Below are 20473 nucleotides of genomic sequence, written 5' to 3'. Positions count from 1 at the left end.
ACTACCTTTAAATAAAACCTGCTCAATATGCTTTCTTTGGCGTGTTTCTCTAGTGTTATACTTCAACATCTGAGGAAGCAGAACTCATCACCCATAAACGGTATCAGAATCTTTAAGAGTTTCAAGCCCAGTGCCAAGGTGCACACCTGTAATCCCAGCAGCTCCAGAGGCTGAGGTAGGACTGGGAGCTCAAAGCCAGCCTGAGCAACTCACTGAGATCCTCTCTCTAAATACAACACAAAAATGGCTAGGGATGTGGCTCAGTGGCTAAGCACCCCTAAGTTCAATCCCTGGTCCCCCCCCCCAAAAAAAATCAGCTCACAGGACACTCTCAATCTAACACAGTGTTTCCCTGACATGCAGGAGTCTCTGGGTTCAACCCCCAGTACAGCGAAAACAAACTGATTCAAAGTAAATTTCCTTCCAGTGTAAAATGTACGCCTGAGAGTTTTACTGAGCGTTGCTCATGGGAAGTGCCCCTTCTCCTAGGCTGCGGTTGTACTGTTGAAACCCATCGGGGCGGGGTGCTCTGGGGTGCTATGATTCATTCTCTAAACTCCAGTTACGCGAAGTAGGGGGGAAAATGGGAGGCCTCGATTTTGTCCAGGGCAAAAGTCCAAATGGAGCCAGTCTCTTCACATAGGAAGGGGTGCGGGCGTGGAAGGGCCTGCTCACACTGAGCTACACCCCACGTTACTTTCCATTGTCTATATTTGCAAACATGGGTCACCACATCATGAATGGAGGCGCAGGATTATGCCAAGCCCCTGACTCCTGGAGGCACCGCGGCCTCTCGCTCCCGTGCAGCAGACCCGGGTGACCCTCTGGTTCTAGACTTGCTGCCCAGGGCGGCTCTTCAGGGGTCCAACACCTGGAGGCGGGGCCTGGGCTTCCGTGCGCACCCCTCGGTCTCCGCCTCCTCCCAAGACCGCGGCGTCCGGCCCCCGGTCCGGGGCAGTCCTGCTTCGAGGCTAACGGGCCAGGAGGGAAGAGGTTCCAGCCAGCAAGCCCCGTGGGGTCCGCTCGGCTCTGCGACCTCCCCCACTGTCGATCAGGCACCCGAGGGCGCCGCCGGGAAGGAGGGTGTGGCCACGCTACGCAAGGCGCCCGGGTGTCGCCGTGCGCTTCCGCCGCATCCGCCGCGGTGCCTCGCCGCCGCGGGCTCTCGGTGGTCGTGCCGCGGCGTGGAGGCCCGGGCGGGAGGCCAGGGGAGGAGGCCGGGACCGCCAGACCCGGAGATGGTGAGTGTGGGGCCGGCCGGCTGCTCCGGTCGCGTCCCGAGTCTGCCGCCAACCGTCCCCTGTCCCTCGGCCGCGGGGTGGGGCGGGGCGGCAGCCGCGACCCCGGGTCCCCCCCGCCCCGGCCTGCGCGGCCCCGGGATTGTGCGGCGCCCGAGGGTCGCGGGGACCCGGCCTGGCGTGTGTGGCGCGCGCGCGGGAGGAGCGGCGGTGTGCGCGCCCCTCCTTTCTCCCCAGGAGCGTCGGCTTCCCACCGGGGCCTCCGGAGGTGCGGGCAGCGCTGGCTGCCCTCGCCCAGCTTGGTCCAGGGCTGATGATAAATCCGTAAATTCCAGATCCTTCTCCGCGTTTCCAGACGTCATCGCCGGCTCCCCAGCTCAAGGCAGCATGCATCCCTGTTTATCCCCCGTGGTGCATTTCCAACCCACGCAGCATTTAAGTCACCTTTTCCCCACAGAGCCCTGGACAGCTCTCTTCAAAGGCTCGTTCCTAGTTTGTGGCCATTTCACTGGAAAGGAAAGAGAATAACCTTCTGGAACCGTGTACAGAAACCGTGCTCTCTGCTAGTATCTTTCCTGGACACAGCCATGCAAGGGGACTCCTTTGGATTGAGGTGGCTCTTTGCAAACTCTCCTGGAGATGTGTCCCTTCAGACACTCCCTGGCTTTGCAACTTTGGACATATTTATTCTCGTATTTGAGTATCGTTTTCAAATAGATGTAAAATATATGTAGTAACTAGAGCTTTCTAAGAGAGTGCACAACATTTCCAAAGAGACTAGAAAGAGATGCGTCTCATGAAAAATAAAATATTCCCCCAGCTCAGGATGTAACTCAGTGGTAGAGCACTTGCCTAATATGCAATGCCTGGGTTTAATGCCCAGCACAAAAAAAAAAAAAAAAAAAAAATCCAGTGAAATAAAATATTCCAATAAAACATTATTTAGAAATACTTATTTCCATTTGTTCTTCCTCTTAGCATATAAATTCTGTTACAAGTGAAATCTGTTATTTATTTATTTTAAAAAAACATATATTTTTTAGATGTTGGTGGACCTTTATTTTATTCATTTATTTATATGTGGTGCTGAGAATCGAACTCAGTGTCTCACACATGCTAGGCAAGCGCTCTACCACTGAGCCACAACTCCAGCCCCTGAAATCTGTTATTTCGTTTTATTCATTTTTTTTTAATTGGGTCCTCCCACATGCCCAGCAGGTACTCTATACTCAGCTACACCTCCAGCCCAAGTTCCTTTATTTTGGTGATTTCAGATGGAATACCAATGTACAGAAGCAACATCTAGATGTGTTCAAATGTGATTGATAGTTTAGCAAACCATTTCTTGCTGTGGAAATCATTAACTGACATCTTCATTTTTTGAAAGGAATACTTGTGGTTTACAAGAGTGTGTTATAATTTTTTTGCTCCCTTTACATGTAAACACTAGATTTGAGTAATTTTACCAGATTCTTAAACGCTTGTGTTTTTGTCATTTAAAGTTGTTAGTAGTGCATGCCTGAAATCCTAGCAACTCAGGAGACTGACACAGGAGGATTGCAAATTCAAGGCCAGCCTCAGCAATTTAGTGAGGCCCTAAGCAATTTAGCAAGGCCCTGTCTCAAAAATTTTGAAAAGGGCTGGGGATGTGACTCAGTGGTGAAGTACCTCAGGGTTTCACTCAGTGTCCAGTACCAAAAATAAAAGGTAAAATGTTTTTAGGCACACAAAACTTTTTCCAGTTATTTCTACTAGGGATTGCAGTTTCTTCTCATACTTCCTCTTGGTGGATTTTGGATGGACTTCCACAGTTTCAGCTGACTTAGCAGGGGCATTACTTTTTTTAGAATTCCTGGCCCAAAGTCTCCATGTAGCTGCTTGCTTGTAGGACAAACAGCATACATAAGGAAGGACATTTGTAGGGCCCATCAGCAGCCCCGTGTTCCAGGATCTGTTTCTTCAGGTTATAGATGTGGGCTTGCATGCTGGGCAAGTGCATGCAAAGGCCTGAAAGAAGGCAAGTGGAGTCCCAGGAGTGAGTCTGGCCTCCTTACAGTGACAAACGCAGGTGGGACTTGCACTCTGTCTTATTAGAGCTCATGATCTACAGTTTTTGCTGTGCCCGAGGTCAGCACTCACGTGCAGGCAATAAGGACAAGTAGGTAAGGACATGGGAAAGCAGAGCAGGAAGGGGGGAAGCCCAGAGTGGCTCAGATTGTGCGTAGTGCCAGCCTGACCCTGTTGAACTGCTGAGCACAAGTCCTAGTCCACCTCAAAGCAAGGGGGCTGTGTGCTTATGCTCCCACAGTCACTGCCCCCGCGTGCCCCAGGGGCACGCAGCCTTTCAGGACACACTGATGCCTGCATTCCAGACATCACCTGGGGGCCGCCTGCTCACACACTGTCAGACTTGGGGGGCGGGGGGTAAAATCAGTGCAGACCTCCAAGCAGCTTGTCTTCTTTACTTGATTGTAAACAATGCAAAACAACAGAACAGTGTTCAACTGAGGAAAAAATAAAGGTAAATAGAATTGTCAGTAGCGATTCAAAACTACGGGACCGGGGAGCAGAGGCCCGAGGTCAGTCACTCCAAGTTAAATCCTGCTTGAAGCAGACAGGGAAGTAATGGAGGGCCAGTTGTGTCTTTTGGGGAGCCTCCCCTGCAGGTTGCAGCCTGTTCACGGCCCATCACAGAAAAACCCTTTTTGCTGAGAAAAGTGGCTGGAAACGGGAAAGCTGGGCTCCACAGCGCGTGTCGTGGGGACGTGTAGGGAGGGTGAAGCCCTCTCAGGCTCTGGGTTCTTTTATTTTGTTTACTGGGAGATGGGGTTTGGGGCTGGGGGCGGAGCTTAGTGGTAGAGCGCTTACCCAGCGTGCAAGGCACCGGGTTCCATCCCGAGTGCCCGTCAAAAAGCGAAGGAGGAGAAGGAGGGAAGGGCAGGAGAGAGAGGTCTTTCTATGCTGCCTAGGCCCGGCCTCGAACTCTTGAGCTCAAGCAGTCCTCCTGCCTTGGGCCCCCAAGTGACTGGGACCACAAGCATGTGCCACCTTGCCCAGATGCCTGTGAAGTTTCTTTTTTTTTTTTTGTCCTGGTGGTGCTGGGATCTGAACCCTAGGCCAACCACTCTACCAGCTGAGCTGTATCCCCAGCCCACCTGAAGTTTTAACTGGTTTCCTTTGACTTATATTTGAGTCCCCATCCGTAATGTAGATGCATTCAAGGCATGATTTGTGCATGTCGAGGTCTGGCTTCTGTTTTCTGCATTTAGGGTGAATGAGTTTGGGAGCTCATTTAGGTCAGAACCTCAGTCTCAGTCTGGCGGGGAGTTTGCTCGCCTGGAGGGAAGGGGGTCTGGGAAGGAGGGCTTTTCTCTGCTCTCAGGACGGGAGGTGTGTGCAGCTCCTGAAGGTGCTTCCGGAGGTCGTCATCCCTTGCAGGGGTTACGTCTCTCAGACGGGAGAGTCTGGCTCAGATTTTGGGAATATATTTAACTTTTTTTTTTTTTAATCTGGTTTTATTTTATTTCTTTAAAAAAATATTTTTAGCTGTAGATGGATACAGTAATTGCATTACATTATTTTTGTGTGGTGCTGAGGCTCCAAGGCAGTGCATCACACATAGGCAGGCACTCTGCCCCTGAGCCAGGACCCCAGCCCCGCTTAGCTTCTGAGTGTGGGTTTTCCTTGTGAGCTGCAGGGAGGTGACGGCTGCCAGTGTGAGCTGCTCTGAGTGTCTGTGTTCCTTTGCTTTGTATCCCTTTATCTGATGAATGTGGCCGCACCTTGACCCTGGGATTCTTTACCACTTTCTAATTATATTTCCCTGTGAGTAAGATTTTTAGTTCCGGGGGCTTTGAAAATGTGAGGTGATAGAGAGAGACTGTGGGAGGAAGAGAATTCTGGAACCAAATGAAATGTCTCTTCCTTTGAGGCCTCAGATGGGAGGTGGGTGTGTTAAAAGTTGGGAGGCTCATTTCTTTTTAATTGTCAATGGACCTTTATTTTATTTATTGATATGCAGTGCTGAGGATCAAACCTGGTGCCTGACACATGCCAGGCAAGTGTTCTACCACTGAGCCAAAGCCCCAGCCCTGGGAGGATCTTTTTTTTTGTTAATTTAAATTTTTATTTTTACAGACTGCATTTTGATTCATTGTACACAAGTGGGATACAACTTCATTTCTGAGGTTGTACACATTGTAGATTCACACCATTCATGTAATCATACATGTACATAGGGTAACACTGTCTGTCTGAGTTTACTATCTTTTCTTCCCTGCTTCCTCTAGGCCCATTTTCCTCTGCACCATCCAAAGTTCTTCCATTCTTCTCTTCCCCCCTCTTCACCCCCTCCCCATTTTGTATCATGATCCACTTATCAGAGAAAACATTCAGCCTTTGGTTTTTTGGGCTTGGCCCATTTCACTTAGTATGATATTCTCCAACTCCATCCATTTACCAGCAAATGCCATAATTTTATTCTTCTTTATGGCTGGGTAATATTCCATTGTGTACATATACCACAGTTTCTTTATCCATTCATCTGTTGAAGGGCATCTTGATTGGTTCCACAATCTGGCTATTGTGAATTGAGCAGCTATGAACATTGATGTGGCTGCATCCCTGTAGTATGCTGATTTTAAGTCCTTTGGGTATAAACTGAGGAGTGGGATAGCTGGGTCAAATAGTGGGTCCATTCCAAGTTATTTTGAGGAATCTCCATACTGCTTTCCAGAGTGGCTGCACCAATTTGCAACTCCACCAGCAACGTATGAGTGTACCTTTTCCCCCACATCCACGCCAACACTTATTATTGCTTGTGTTCTTGATAATAGCCATTCCAATTGGAGTTAGATGAAATCTTAGGGTGGTTTTAATTTGCATTTCTCTAATTACTAGAGATGATGAGCATTTTTTCATATATTTGTTGATTGCCTGTATATCTTCTTCTGTGAAGTGTCTGCCCCGTTCCTTAGCCCATTTATTGACTGAGTTCTTTGTATTTGGGTGTAAAGTTTTTAAAGTTCTTTATAAACTTTGGAGATTAGTGCTCTGTCCAAGGTGTGTGTGGAAAAGATTTTCTCCCACTCTGTAGGCTGTTTTCACATTATTGATTGTTTCCTTTACTGAGAGAAAGCTTTTTAGTTTGAATCCATCCCATTTCTTGATTCTTGCTTTTATTTCATGCACTATGGGGGTCTTGTTAAGGAAGTCTGGTCCTAAGCCAATGTGATGGAGATTTGGGCCTACTTTTTCTTATATTTGGTGAAGGGTCTCAGATCTAATTCCTAGATCCTTGATCTATTTTGAGTCAAGTTTTGTACAGGATAAGAGATAGGGGTTTAATATCATTTCACTGCATATGGATTTCCAGTTTTGCCAGCACCATTTGTTGAAGAGGCTATCTTTTCTCCATTTTAAGTGTTTGGCACCTTTGTCTAGTATGAGATAACTGTACTTCTGTGGGTATGTCTCCGTGTCTTCTATTCTGTACCATTGATCCACCTGCTATTTTGGTACCAATACCATGCCTTTTTTGTTACTATTGCCCTATAGTAGGTTAAGGTCTGGTATAGTGATACCTCCTGCATCACTCTTCCTGCCCAGGATTGCTTTGGCTATTCTGGGTCTTTTGTTCTTCCAGATGAATTTCATGATGGCTTTCTCTGTTTCTATGAGAAATGTCATTGGGATTTTAACTGGAATTGGGTTAAATCTGTATAGCACCTTTGGGGAATGGCCTTTTTGATGATATTAATTCTGCTTATCCAAAAACTTGGGAGATCTTTCCATCTTCTAAGGTCTTCTTCAATTTCTTTCTTTAATGTTCTGTAGTTTTCATTGTTGAGATCTTTCACCTCTTTGGTTAGATTGATTCCCAAGTATTTTATTTTTTTGAGGCTGTTGTGAATGGAATTGTTTTCCTCATTTCCCTTTGAGATGTTTCATTGCTTATGAATAAAAATGCTTTAGATTTATGTGTGTTGATTTTATAGCCTGCTCTTTTGCTGAATTCATTGATGAGGTCTAGAAGTTTTCTGGAGGAGGTTTTTGGATCCTCTAAATATAGAATCATGTCATCAGCAAATAGTGACAGCTTAAGTTCCTCTTTTCCTATTTGTATCCCTTTAATTCTTTGGTCTGCCTAATTGCTCTGGCTAGTATTTCAAGTACGATGTTGAACAGAAGTGGTGAAAGAGGGCATCCCTGTCTTGTTCCCATTTTTAAAGGGAATGTTTTTAGTTTTTCTCCATTAAGAATGATGTTGACTGTGGGCTTAGCATAAATAGCCTTTACAATGTTGAGGTATGTTCCTACCATCCCTATTTTTTCCTAGTGTTTTGAGCATGAAGGGGTGCTGTATTTTGTCAACACTTTCTGTGCACCTATTGAAATAATCATATGATTTTTTTTAAACTTTTTTAGTTTTCAGTGGACCTTTATTTTATTCATTTATTTATATGTGGTACCCAGGGCCTCACACATGCCAGGCTAGTGCTCTACCACTGAGCCACAACCCCAGCCCAATCATGATTCTTAACCTTAAGTCTATCTATGTGATGAATTTACATTTATTGATTTCTGGATGCTGAACCAACCTTGCATTCCCAGGATGAACCCTACTTGATCGTGCTGCACTGTCTTCTTAATATGTGTCTGTATTCAACTTGCCAGAATTTTGTTAAGGGTTTTTGCGTCTGTATTCATCAGAGATATCAGCTTAAAATTTTCTTTCCTTGATGTGTCTTTGTCTGGTTTTGGTATTAGATTGATACTAGCTTCATAGAATGAATTTGGAAGGGTTCCCTCCTTTCCTATTTCATGAAATACTTTGAGGAGTATTGGTATAAGTTCTTTAAAGGTCTTGTAGAACTCAACTGAGAATCCATCTGGTACTGGGCTTTTCTTGGTAGGCTTTTGTTGGCTTCTTCTATTTCATTGCTTGAAATTGATCTGTTTAAATTGTGTATGTCCTCCTGGTTCGGTTTCAGAGGATCGTATGTCTCTAGAAATCTCAATATCTTTAAGATTTTCTATTTTGTTGGAGTATAGATTTTCAAAGTAGCTTCTAATTATGTTATATATTTCAGTGGTGTCTATTGTGATATTTCATTTTTCATCACATATTTTAGTAATTTGAGTTTTCTCTTTCCTCTTTGTTAGTGAGGCTAAGGGTCTATTTTGTTTATTTTTTCAAAGAACCAACTTTTTGTTTTGTCAAGTTTTTGAATTTTTCTTTTGTTTCAACTTCATTGATTTCAGCTCTGATTTTAATTATTTCCTGTCTTTTACTTTTGGTGTTGTTCTGTTATTCTTTTTCTAGGACTTTGAGCTGTAATTTTAGGTAATTTATTGGTTGACTTCTTATTCTTTTCTTGAGTGCGCTCCATGCAATGAATTTTCCTCTAGTACTGCTTTCATAGTGTCCCAGAGATTTTGATATGTTGTATCATCATTCTCATGTATCTCTAAGAATTTTTTTAATCTCCTCCCTGATGTTTTCTATTATCCATGCTGCATTCAATAGCATATTATTTAGTCTCCAGCTGTAGTAGTAACTTCTGTTTTTGTATTTTGTCATTCATTTCTAATTTCATTCTATTGTGATCTGATAGAGAATAAGGTAGAGTTTCTGGTTTTTTTTTTTTGCATTTATTAAGGACTATTTTGTGGCATAACATATGGTCTGTTTTTGAGAAGATTCCATGTGCTGCTGAGAAGAAAGTGTATTTGCTTTTTGATGGGTAGAATATTGTATGTATGTCTGTTAAGTCTTAAGTTATTGATTGTGTTGTTAAGTTCTGTGGTTTCTTTGTTTAGTTTTGTTTGGAAGGTCTATCCAGTGGTGACAGTGGTGTGTTAAAGTCACCCAGAATTATTCTGTTGTGGTCTATTTGATTTCTGGAATTGAGAAGGATCTGTCTAATGTACATGGATACACCGTTGTTTGGGGCATAATATTTATGACCATTATGTCTTCCTGATTTATGGTTCCCTTAAGCAGTATGAAATGTCCTTCTGTATCCCTTCTAACTTTGACTTGTAGTCCACTTTATTTGAAATAAGGATGGAAACCCCTGCTTTTTTACTGAGTCCGTGTGCATGGCAGGTTTTTCTCATCCTTTCACCTTTAGTCTGTGGATGTCCTTATCTATGAGTCTCTTGAAGGCAGCGTATTGTTGGGACTTTCTTTTTAATCCATTCTGCCAGTCTATATCTTTTGATGGATGAGTTTAGGCCATTAATGTTTAGTGTTATTATTGAGATATGATTTGTATTCCCAGTCACTTGGGCTTACTTTTGGTTTTTAACTTGGCTTTGTTTCTTCTTTGAATGGATTTTTCTTTAAGGTAGTTCCTCCCTTTGCTGACCTACATTGTTGTTTTTCATTTCCTCCTCATGGAATATTTTGTTGAGAACATTCTGTAGCACAAACTTTCTGTTTGTAAATTCTTTTAACTTTTGTTTATCACAGAAAGATTTCATTTCATCTTTGAATCTGAAGGTTAGTTTTGCTGGGTATAGGATTCTTGGTTGGCAATCATGTTCTTTCAGAGCTTGAAATATGTTGTTCCAGGCCCTTCTAGCTTTTAGAGTCTGGGCTGAGAAATCTGCTGATATCCGTATTGGTTTCCCCCTATATGTAATCTGATGCTCTTCTCTCGCAGCCTTCAAAATCCTATCTTTATTTTGTATGTTAGGTATTTTCATTGTAATGTGCTATTGGGGTCTTAAGCCCCCCTGCCCTTCTTGACCAGTGGCAAGGGAAGAGGACACTCCCTAACAAGGTTAGACAAGGATAGGTAGGGCCGGCTGACTGCCCGCTCCCAGCCCCCTGGGCGGAGGACAATCAGACGCGTCAGGGAGACCAGTTACAGCAGGAACTCGTTTATTGAGGAAGTCACACAGCTTTTATGTAGGGTGGGGGCTAGGTGGGAACCAATCAGCTTAAAGGTCAGCAAGGTATGGGGGGGTTCACGAAGGTGAGAGTCCCATAGGACTATATGGCAAGCACGTGATCACTATATGATCACGTTTGCTGAACTGTTGTTAACCAATCCCTAACGGTGGTCCGGTTTATCGTCATGAACCTTTGAGACCACCTTTGAGCCTTGATTTTGCTCACTTGCCAGGGAGTAAGGAGTCAGCCTGAGTTAGTTAATGTATCATTAGTCCCAACAATGTGCCTTGGTGTGGATCTGTTGTGATTTAGTGCATTTGGTGTTCTGTAAGCCTCTTGTATTTGGTTTTCCATTTCATTCTTCAGGTTTGGGAAATAGTTTCTGATATTATTTCATTGAATAGGTTGTTCATTCCTTTGGTTTGTATCTCTGCACCTTCCTCAATCCCGATAATTCTTAAATTTGGTCTTTTCATGATGTCCCATAGTTCTTGGAGGTTCTGTTCGTGATTTCTTATCATCTTCTCTGGGCAACTTTATTTTCAAGATTAAATATTTTGTCTTCATTGTCTGAGGTTCTGTCTTCCAAGTAATCTAGTCTGTTGGCAATGCTTTCCATTGAGTTTTTTATTTGGTTTATTGTTTCCTTCATTTCAAGGATTTCCATTTGATTTTTTTTTTTTTTTTTGAGAATCTCTATCTCTTTGTTGAAATGATCTTTTTGCTTCCGGCAGTTGCTCTTTCAACTGCTTATTGGAGTGATCATTCATTGCCTGCATTTGCTCTCTTTTCTCATTCTTTGCTTCATGAGTCATTTTAATGATGTATATTCTGAACTCCTGACATTTCTTCTACCATGCTGTCACTGAATTCTATTAATATAGAATGTAGGTTTTTTTGGATCATTTTCTTCCCTTGTTTTTTCATGTTGTTCATGTATCTTCCCCTCTAGCAATGCAGATCTGGGGTATTGCAGTTTCCACCCTATAGGCTTATAGTGACCCTATAGGTTTCCAAAACCTCTTCTTTAAGGGGGAGATCAATATTAGCAGTGCCCAGTACAGAAAATATGCAACCCTAAACCAAATAGCCCCTATGAAGATGTTAGCAATACTGTCATAATAAACAGAATGAGTTCAGTTATTATCTACAGTATAACAAACAGATTTGCAATAAGGTCTGCAGTTTCTAATGGAGGACAAAGAGGATGGGGAGGGTGTAGGATGTAACTGTTAGTGGGATAAGAGTATATAAAAGTTCTAGATGGTAGAGTGAAAGTGTAATCAAAAGAAGTTTTTTATATCATGACAAAAGGGAGAAAGAGAATCTAAGGAAACAGGTAAACAAAAGGAAAATAGAGCAAGAAAAAATGAAATAAAAACTTAAAAATTTTGAAAAAGAGAAAAAAAACCTACACTATTACAGTCATATAATATTCAGATCTCCCAGTCTTCAGTAGCCTGATGCATAAGAGGTACCTGAAAATGAGCTTCCAGTCTCCAGCAGGCATCTCAGGGTGGAATTTGCCCCACATAAAGATGGGTGCTACCACTTCCAGGATAATCCAAGATGGCTGCTCTGGCTTCCAAATGTGTTGGAAAATGGGGAGCTGCAGCTCGGGGTGTGGGCGTGGTTGGACAGGGGTCCTTGAGGTGGGGTATAGTTGGTCTGGTTGAGGGGTCCTGGAGGCTCAGTGTAGTCAGTTGGGCTAGGGGTCCTGCAGGTCCTGGCTGTTGTCTCAAGATGGTGGCAGCCACGTGTAACCAAACCTGCAGGTACTGTGACAGTGGACTCCCAGGCAACAGCAGGCAGCTGGTGATCCGCTGGCGGTCTGCAGTGGATCTGCAGGCTACCAGTGAATGATCAGCAGGTGACCTTGAGCAGTGGGTGATGGGTAGGTGAAAGGCAGGAGATGGGCAGGCAAGAGGCAGGTAAACAGGCAAATGGCGGATGATAGGCGTTAGTCAGTGAGCAATCTGCAGTTGATGTGCTGGCAGACTGTGGGTGATCAAAGTGGACAAAAGGGGTAAACAGCAGGGGATCAATAAGCAGCAAAGACTGCCTCACAGAGAAACAGATTTCCTCTGCTTGAAACCCAAGTTATGGAGTAGCAAGGAATGCAGCCTCCCTCTAGTCTGCCATCTTGGATCTCCATTTTTAATTTTTAGTTGCGTTTTTCTTTTGTTGTGTCTTTTGTTTTGTTCTTTGCTGTGTTAGGACTTATTGCTTCCAAGGCAAATGCTCTATACCCCCAGGCTCCTAAAGCCAAGTCTTTCGCATTTCTAAATTGGCTTGAAAAAATGGGGCTACTCCTGCCTTATGCCTAATTAAATTAGTTATCATGGCCCCATGTAAGTTGAAAGATTAAAAACTATTATTAAAAAATATTTTGGGGCTAGGGAGATAGCTCAGTTGGTAGAGTGCTTGCCTTGTAAGCACAAGAATGTCTGTGAGACTGAGGCAGGAGGACTGCAAGTTCAAGGTCAGCCTAGGCAATTTAGCGAGGCCCCTAAGGAACTTAGTGAGACCCTTTCTCTAAATAAAAATGGGGACATAGCTCAGTGGTAGAGCACTCATGGGTTCAAATCCCAGTATAAAAAACAAAAGACAAAACAAAACAAAAAGACAGTGGGATAGTATGAATAATCACATTTCATTAAAAAAAATTGAGGGGTGTATGAGGAATTAAATTCAGGGACACTCAACTACTGAGCCACATCCTCAGCTCTATTTTGTGTTTTATTTGGAGACAGGGTCTCACTGAGTTGCCTAGTGCCTCGATTTTTGCTGAGGTTGGCTTCGAACTCTCGATTGTCCTGCCTCAGCCTCCAGAGCTGCTGGGATTACAAGCATGGGCCACCGCACCTGGCTTCATGAAATATTTTTTTTTTTTTTTTTGGGGTGCTGGGAATCAAACCTAGGGCCTTGTGCCCAGCATCTTTTTTTCAATTTTATTTTATTGGTTCTTCTCAGTTAATACATGACTAATCCATTTTGATAAAATTATGCAAGCACAGGATATATCTTATTCTAATTAGGACCCCATTCTTGTGGCAGGTACTGTGGTGGGGTTCACTTAATTTCATAGGTGTGTATAGGAAAATCATGTTAGATTCCTTCTAAAATCATGTTAGATGTTAGATTTCCTGTTCCTAACCCCCTCCCTTCCCTTCCTTCTCCTTTGTCTGATCCACTGAACTTCTCTCCTCCCCCGCATCCCGGCTTTAATGTGTTTAGCTTCCACATATCACAGAAAACATGCAGCCTTTGGTTTTGGGGACTGACTTATTTCCCTCAGCATGATACTCTCCAGATCCATCTGTGCCCAGCATCTGGATTAAACTCCTGGAACGTATCTGGTAAGGGAGGGCTGCTACTTCCACGGCTCCTGTCAAACACTAGTTGGGCCTCTGCTCCCACCTGCTTCTGAGCAGCAGCTGTATGTGCCAGGAATTGAACCCAGAGGCGCTTAACCACTGAGCCACATGCTCAGCCCTTTTTGTCTTTTGAGACAGGGTCTTGCTAAGCTGCTGAGGCTGGCCTTGAACTTGGAATCCTCCTGCCCCAGCCTCCTGAGTCACTGGGATTACAGGCATGTGCCACCATGCCCAGCTTTTTCCAATAGGACCAATAGGACTCACAGTGACCATAGTAAAAATGTAGCTGCAAGTCCACTTGTCCCAAGCCCTGTCATCATACAGAAGTGAGTGTAGACAGAGAGAAACTGATGACCAAGGCAAAAAATAGATGTTTGGAATTGTGTGTGAATTTAGGAATTTGAGTACAGGCCTCCAGCCCTATTAATCTCACTCATCCTGTGCACATATGTGGGTGTTGTAGGACTCCGTGGTCTTTGAGGATGTGTCTGTGAACTTCACCCAGGAGGAGTGGGCTCTGCTGGATCCTTCCCAGAAGAAGCTCTACAGAGATGTGATGCAGGAAACCTTCCGGAACCTGGCCTCTGTGGGTAAGGGCGACGTCATCCCTTCACTTAGTTAATTATAGGGTGGGTGTATCTTGTTCATTCTTATTTTAAGATGAAGAAGATGAAAAGTAAATACACTGGTTAATAAACCAGTCACAATTAGCTCATTATGGACCTCGGATCTGGTAATGTTGCTGTAATTCCTAACAACTTACAATGATTTTTCTGGATCTGTATTTTAGGAGATATATGTGAAGACCAGAAGATCAAAGATGAGTACAAAACCCAGAGGAGAAATCTAAGGTGAGTTGTGCGTACCAGAGAAAGCAATGTCCCTCAAAAGAGTCCCAGCATGGTGGGGTTGCAGCTCAGTGGTAGAGAGCTTGCCTGGCACGTGTGAGGCACTGGGTTCTATCCTCAGCACCACATAAAAATAAATAGGTAAAATAAGGTATTGTGTCCATCTACAACTCAAAAAAAAGAAAGAAAAAAGAAAAACGTCCCAGTATATATGATATTTTAGGGTATTTTGTTTTTTTTGCTTGTTTGGTACTAGGAATTGAACTCAGGGGCACTTGACCACTGAGCCACATCCCCAGCCCTATTTTCAGTTTTATGTAGAGACGGGGTCTCACCAAGTTGCTTAGGGCCTTGCTTTTGCTGAGGCTGGCTTTGAACTCTCGATCCCCATGCCTCAGCCTCGCACACCGCTGAGATTACTGGCATGCACCACTGTGCCCAGCTAGTATGTTTTTTTTTAAAGCAAGCAAACAAATTCAACTTCAAATTGATTTTTTTCTTAGCAATTTTCACAAAAAAAAAAAAAAAAAAAATTTTTTTTCTTTTGCAGTACTGGGCATTTAGCCAGGGACTCTACCACAAAGCTGCGCCCGTGGCCCTTTTGTTGCTGTTGTTTTGGTTTTTGGTGGTACCGAGGATTGAACTTAGTCCCCTACCACTGAGCTATCTTCCTTACCCCCTAGCTCTTTTTCTTTCTTTCTCTTTTTAGTTGTAGATGAATACAATATCTTTATTTTTTATTTATTTTTATGAGGCTGACCTTGAACTTGCCAAGACCAGACTTAAACATGTGGTTCTTCTGTCTCAGCCTCTGGAGTAGCTGGGATTACAGGCACATATGCCCCTGTGCCCATCCCCAGCCCTTTTTTATTTTGAGACAGGGTCTCACTAAGTTTCCCAGGCTGTTCTTGAACTTAAGATCCTCCTACCTCCGTTTCCCATGTAGTTGGGATTACAGGTGTGCACCACTGTGCACACTAGCCCAAAAACATTTTCTCAAATGACATAGATGGTCCATGTTTGAAAAATATCTTACTTGGCAATAGTATATGATATCATAAGTTATAGAGAAGCCCATTGCAGAGTATTGAATATATTCACTTGTGTGTGTGTGGGGGCGGTTCTGGACTCAAACTCAGGACTTTACATATTCCAGTAACACTGTACCACTGAGCCATATCCCCAGCTGTCATATATTCACTTTCAAACAGTTCAGACAGGGCTGGGGTGTAGCTCAGTGAGAGGGTACTTGCCTAAAATGCATGAGGCCCAGGGTTCAACCCCATCACTTAAAAAAAATTCAGACAGGGCAGAAATCCTGAAGTTTTTCTGGAAATAATAAAACTGGGATCTAATGTAAAATATAACATTATTAATGTGCTTCTAATGTTTTACAGAAGTCATATGGTACAGAGACTCTGTGATAGTAAAGGTGGTCCGTCTGGAGAGACCCTCAATCAGATTCCAAGTGTCAGTGTGACCAAGAAAACTTCTGGAGCAAAACCATATGAATGTAGTGTGTGTGGAAAAGTCTTCATGCTTCATTCATCCCTTACGAGGCACATCCGCTCTCACCCTGGACATGAATTCTATGGATGTAAGTATGGAGATAAGCCTTACAAATGTAAGGAGTGTGGGAACACCTTCAGTTATCTCAAATCCTTTCAAAGACACGAAAGGACCCACACTGGAGAAAACCCGTATAAGTGTAAACAGTGTGGGAAAATCTTTATATATCACCAGCCCTTTCAGACACATGAACGGACACATTTTGGAGAGAAACCCTATCAGTGTAAGCACTGTGGTAAAGCTCTCAGATCTCCTAGTTCTCTTCGGATTCATGAAAGGATTCACACTGGGGAGAAGCCCTATGAATGTAAGAAGTGTGGGAAAGCCTTCAGTTGCCCCAGTTCTATTCAAATACATGAAAGAACCCACACTGGAGAGAAACCCTATAAATGTAAGGAATGTGGGAAAGCCTTCATTTCCCGAACAACTGTTCAAACACATATGATAACGCACAATGGAAATAGACCTTACAAATGTAAGGAATGCGGGAAGGCATTCATTCGTCCCAGTTTTTTAAGAGTGCATGAAAGAATCCACACTGGTGAGAAACCCTACAAATGTAAACAATGTGGGAAAGCTTTCAGGTGTTCCACGTCTGTTCAAATTCACGAAAGAACTCACACTGGAGAAAAACCCTACAAGTGTAAGGAATGTGGGAAAGCCTTCAGTGCCCGCCCAGCCTTTCGTGTTCACACAAGGGTGCACACTGGTGAGAAACCCTACGAATGTAAGGAATGTGGGAAAGCCTTCAGTCGCCTCAGTTACTGTCGGATACATGAAAGGACTCACACTGGAGAGAAGCCCTATGAATGTAAAACGTGTGGGAAGACCTTCAATTATCCTCTGGATTTGCAAATACATGAACGAAATCACACTGGAGAGAAACCCTATGAATGTAAGGAATGTACAAAAGCTTTCATTTCTCTGGAAAACTTTCGAAGACACATGATAACGCACACTGGAGACGGACCTTACAAGTGCAGGGACTGTGGGAAGGCGTTCATTTTTCTCAGTGCATTTCGAACGCATGAGAGAACCCACACTGGAGAGAAACCTTATGAGTGCAAGCAGTGTGGGAAAGCCTTCAGTTGTTCCAGTTATGTTCAGATACACGAGCGCACACACACCGGAGAGAGACCCTACGAGTGCAAGCAGTGTGGGAAAGCCTTCATTTACCCCACAAGCTTTCAGGGACACATGCGGATGCACACCGGCGAGAAACCCTACAAGTGTGAGGAATGTGGGAAAGCCTTTAGTCTTCGCAGTTCCTTTCAAAGACATGAAAGAACTCACAGTGGAGAGAAGCTTTTTGCATGTAAGCATTGTGGGAAAGCCTTCACTCTGTCCACGTCCTTAAACAAACATGTGAGGGTGCACAGGAGATAGAAGCCCAGTGGATGTGACAGGACGTCTGCAGTTCCAGCAGATACCTTTCAGCCATGAAAATTCCCACTGGGAACAGCCTGTGAATGAAAGTGATCTAGAAAGCTAGATTAAGGTCATTCGTGGTGACGGGTTGGAAGATTCAAAATGTGAACGAAACGATGAGTCAAAATATTTTTTAGGGCTGGGGTTGTGGCTCGGTGGTAGAGCCCTTGCCTAGCACATGCAAGGCCTTGGGTTTGATCCTCAGCACCACATTAAAAAAAAAAAAAAAGTAAATAAATAATATAAAGGTATTGTGTCCATCTACAGCAAAAAAAAAAAAAAAAATTAAAAAAAATTTTATAACCAGGTGTGGTGGCACACACCTGTAATCTTGGTCTGCCTGAGTCAGCATAATAAAGAAGTCCTCTCTGCTTTAACCTTTACAAATGAGTCCTCTGATGCTGATTACTTGTTTGTTTTCCTACTGTTGTTTCCTTGTTTTCACCTTACAAAAGTCACTGGGCTGGGCTGGGGTTGTAGCTCAATGGTAGAGTGCTTGCCTAGCACAGGTGAAGCACTGGGTTTGATCCTCAGCACCTCATAAAAATCAATAAATAAAATAAAAGTATGCTGTCCATCTACAACTAAAAATATATATATTTTTAAATTAACTGGTCTGCCACTGCTGCCTGGCAATAAAAGGCAATTCCATTTATAATGTGTTGTAATTTGTGCGTGCGTGTGGTGCTGCAGATCCAACCCAGGGCCTCGAGCGTGCTGGGCAAGGGCCGTACTCCTGAGCTGCAACCGCTCTTGGCTTTGCCTTTGACAATAGGAAGTAGCTACTTGGTCTTTGTCTCAGGTTCCTGGCACAGAGTTCCCAGGGGCATTGGAAGCACCTTTGTTATTCATGACAAGTTCAAGGTTGAGGGCTGGGGACATAGTTCAGTGGTCAAGCTGCCCCTGGGTTCAGTGCCCAGTACCAAGGAAGTAAAGAGAGCAGGCACAGGGACACAGACTGACACACAAAGAGCACCCCATGAAGATGAAGGCAGAGGTCGGTTCACCTGCTGCAAGCCAAGGAATACCACAGATTGCCAGAAAATCACCTTATGCGAGGTGAAAGGTCTGGAAGGGATTCTCCCGACAGGGCCCAAGAAGGAACCAACCCTCCCACATCCCGAGCTTGGACTTCTAGACTCCAGAGAGGTTAGGACAATAAATTCCTATTGTTCAAAAGCTACACAGAGCTGGGCACAGTGGGGGTGTACACCTGTAATCCCAGCAATCAAGAAGCTAGGGCAGGAAGGACTGCAAGTTTGAAGCCAGCCTCAGGAACTTGGCAAGGCTCGAAGCAATGTGGTGAGACCCTGTCTTTAAAAAGAAAGAAAAAGTCTGGGATGTGGTTCAGTGGTAAATGCCTCTGGGTTCAATCCCCAGTACCAGAAAAACAAACAAAACCCAAAGATCCTAAGAGCTCGGAGCAGTGGGTCAGTGCCTGGGGAGGCTGAGGCAGGAGAATCACAAGACAGAGGCCAAGCTTGACCCTTTCTCACGGTGAGAAGGAAGCCAGGAGTAGTAGAGAACACCTTGTATATGCAGCAGCTCAGGAGCAAAGCGAGGAGGATCCCGGGCGTGAGGCCAGTCTCAAAATAAAAATGTGCGAGCCACGTTCCACCCTCAGTATTGTCAAAAAGCAAAACATTTCGGGGATGTCCTTAATTAAGTTACGAGCCAGAAAATGGAGGGAGAAGGAGACAATTTTAACTCACAGCTTCAAGCTAAAGAAAATGGGGATGTGGGGATGTGCTCAGTGGTTAAGTGCCTCTGGGTTCAATATCCAGTACCAAAAAAAAAAAAAAAAGGAAAAGGGGAGGCGTACCCCACGAAGTATGAGAGCTGGACGAGGGATCCTCCGTGCCATCTTTGGAGGGGCGACTGTCTCTTCAGAAGGTGACTGTCTCAGTCCGTTCCAGCTGCTATAACAGAACACGGACAGTGGGCAGTTCTTAAGTGACAGGAACCGTTTCTCACAGTCGAGAGGCTGGGGAGTCCACGGGTGCCAGCAGATTCGGCGTCTGGTGAAGTCTCCTTTCTGCTTCACAGTCGGTGGGTCCTTGTTTCAGAAGAAAGCAGTGTGCCAGAAATGGCCCTCACAGGCGGAAGGTGATGAGGACAAAGGAGACGCAGGCCGCTGGGCTCAGCAGCACACGCCTGCAATCCCAGCTGCTCAAGCAGGAAGTGAGTCCAAGGCAGCAGGGACGCTGAGTGAGACCCCGTCCCAAAATGAAATGTGGGCTGGGGTGGGGCTCGCCCAGCACTTGACAGGCACTGAGTTCTATCCTCAGCACCACATTAAAAAATAAAGTCGTGTCCATCTGCAACTAAATAATGTCCTAAAAAAAAAAAAAAAAAGTAAAAGGGGTTGGAGGTGCACTGCTCAGTAGTAAGGTATGCGTGAGGCCATGGATTCAATCCCCAGTATCACAAAATAAATAAATAAATGAAAAATATTATTTGGGGGCTTACCTTCAGTACCAGGCCTGATGGTCGATGAGCACAGGGATCCTCCTTGGACAGCACTAGCTGACCTGGCCTGGTCTCTCCTGAAGGGATACTTAGAAAAAAGTGGTACTGGGTGACCTAGGCCCCTGTGCGGCCGTGGCAGAAGCCACCCACCCTGGCATTCTGAGCTGGCTTCTGCCAAACAGGCCCAGTGCGGAGATATTGGGAACACTACAAAGCCAAGATGATCCTGGCCTCTGCGTCCACCCTGGGCCAGTCCCTGTCAGCGCAGGACTAAGGAACATTGGCCGCTGGTGCTTGCAAAGACTGGCCCTATACAGGACACGGCCCAGTGGTCCTTGAGAGGGAGACTTGGGAAAATTTCCCAGGTCATTCCCAGCAACACACAGGCGTCCCCTCCTCCTCCCTCATCTCTCTGGGCCCAGGACTCCCAGTTCCAGAGGGTGACTACAAGCGGCTGAGAGGCACATTCAAACCCTGGTCTTCACACTGCCTGCGGGTAGGGTGTCCTCCTGGGCTCCTTGAGCTGCCAGTGGATTGGCACAAGGGTGGGGCCACTGGGAGCAAGTAACTTTGTTTCAACTGAAGCAGGGGCTTAATCCCAACATCTTCCTAGGTAACAGAACCAGAACTCTCTAGAAGCCC

The 20473-nt window shown here is 44.6% G+C and overlaps 1 protein-coding gene across 1 annotated transcript; it reads left to right on the top strand.

The window, feature by feature from the left end:
* Nucleotides 1–280: 280 nt before the first annotated feature.
* LOC306646728 (uncharacterized protein) lies at nt 281–17696 on the top strand. Its single transcript, XM_079115385.1, has 4 exons — nt 281–1241; nt 13981–14107; nt 14308–14368; nt 15763–17696. The coding sequence occupies exons 1-4, from the start codon at nt 741–743 to the stop codon at nt 17318–17320; spliced, it is 2247 nt and encodes a 748-aa protein (XP_078971511.1). The 5' UTR covers nt 281–740; the 3' UTR covers nt 17321–17696.
* The last annotated feature ends 2777 nt before the right edge of the window (nt 17697–20473 follow it).

The sequence above is a fragment of the Sciurus vulgaris genome (assembly GCF_902686455.1).
Source record: "Sciurus vulgaris genome assembly, chromosome: 16".
Taxonomy (NCBI): Eukaryota; Metazoa; Chordata; class Mammalia; order Rodentia; family Sciuridae; genus Sciurus; species Sciurus vulgaris.
This window is presented reverse-complemented; position numbering and strand designations above follow the sequence as displayed.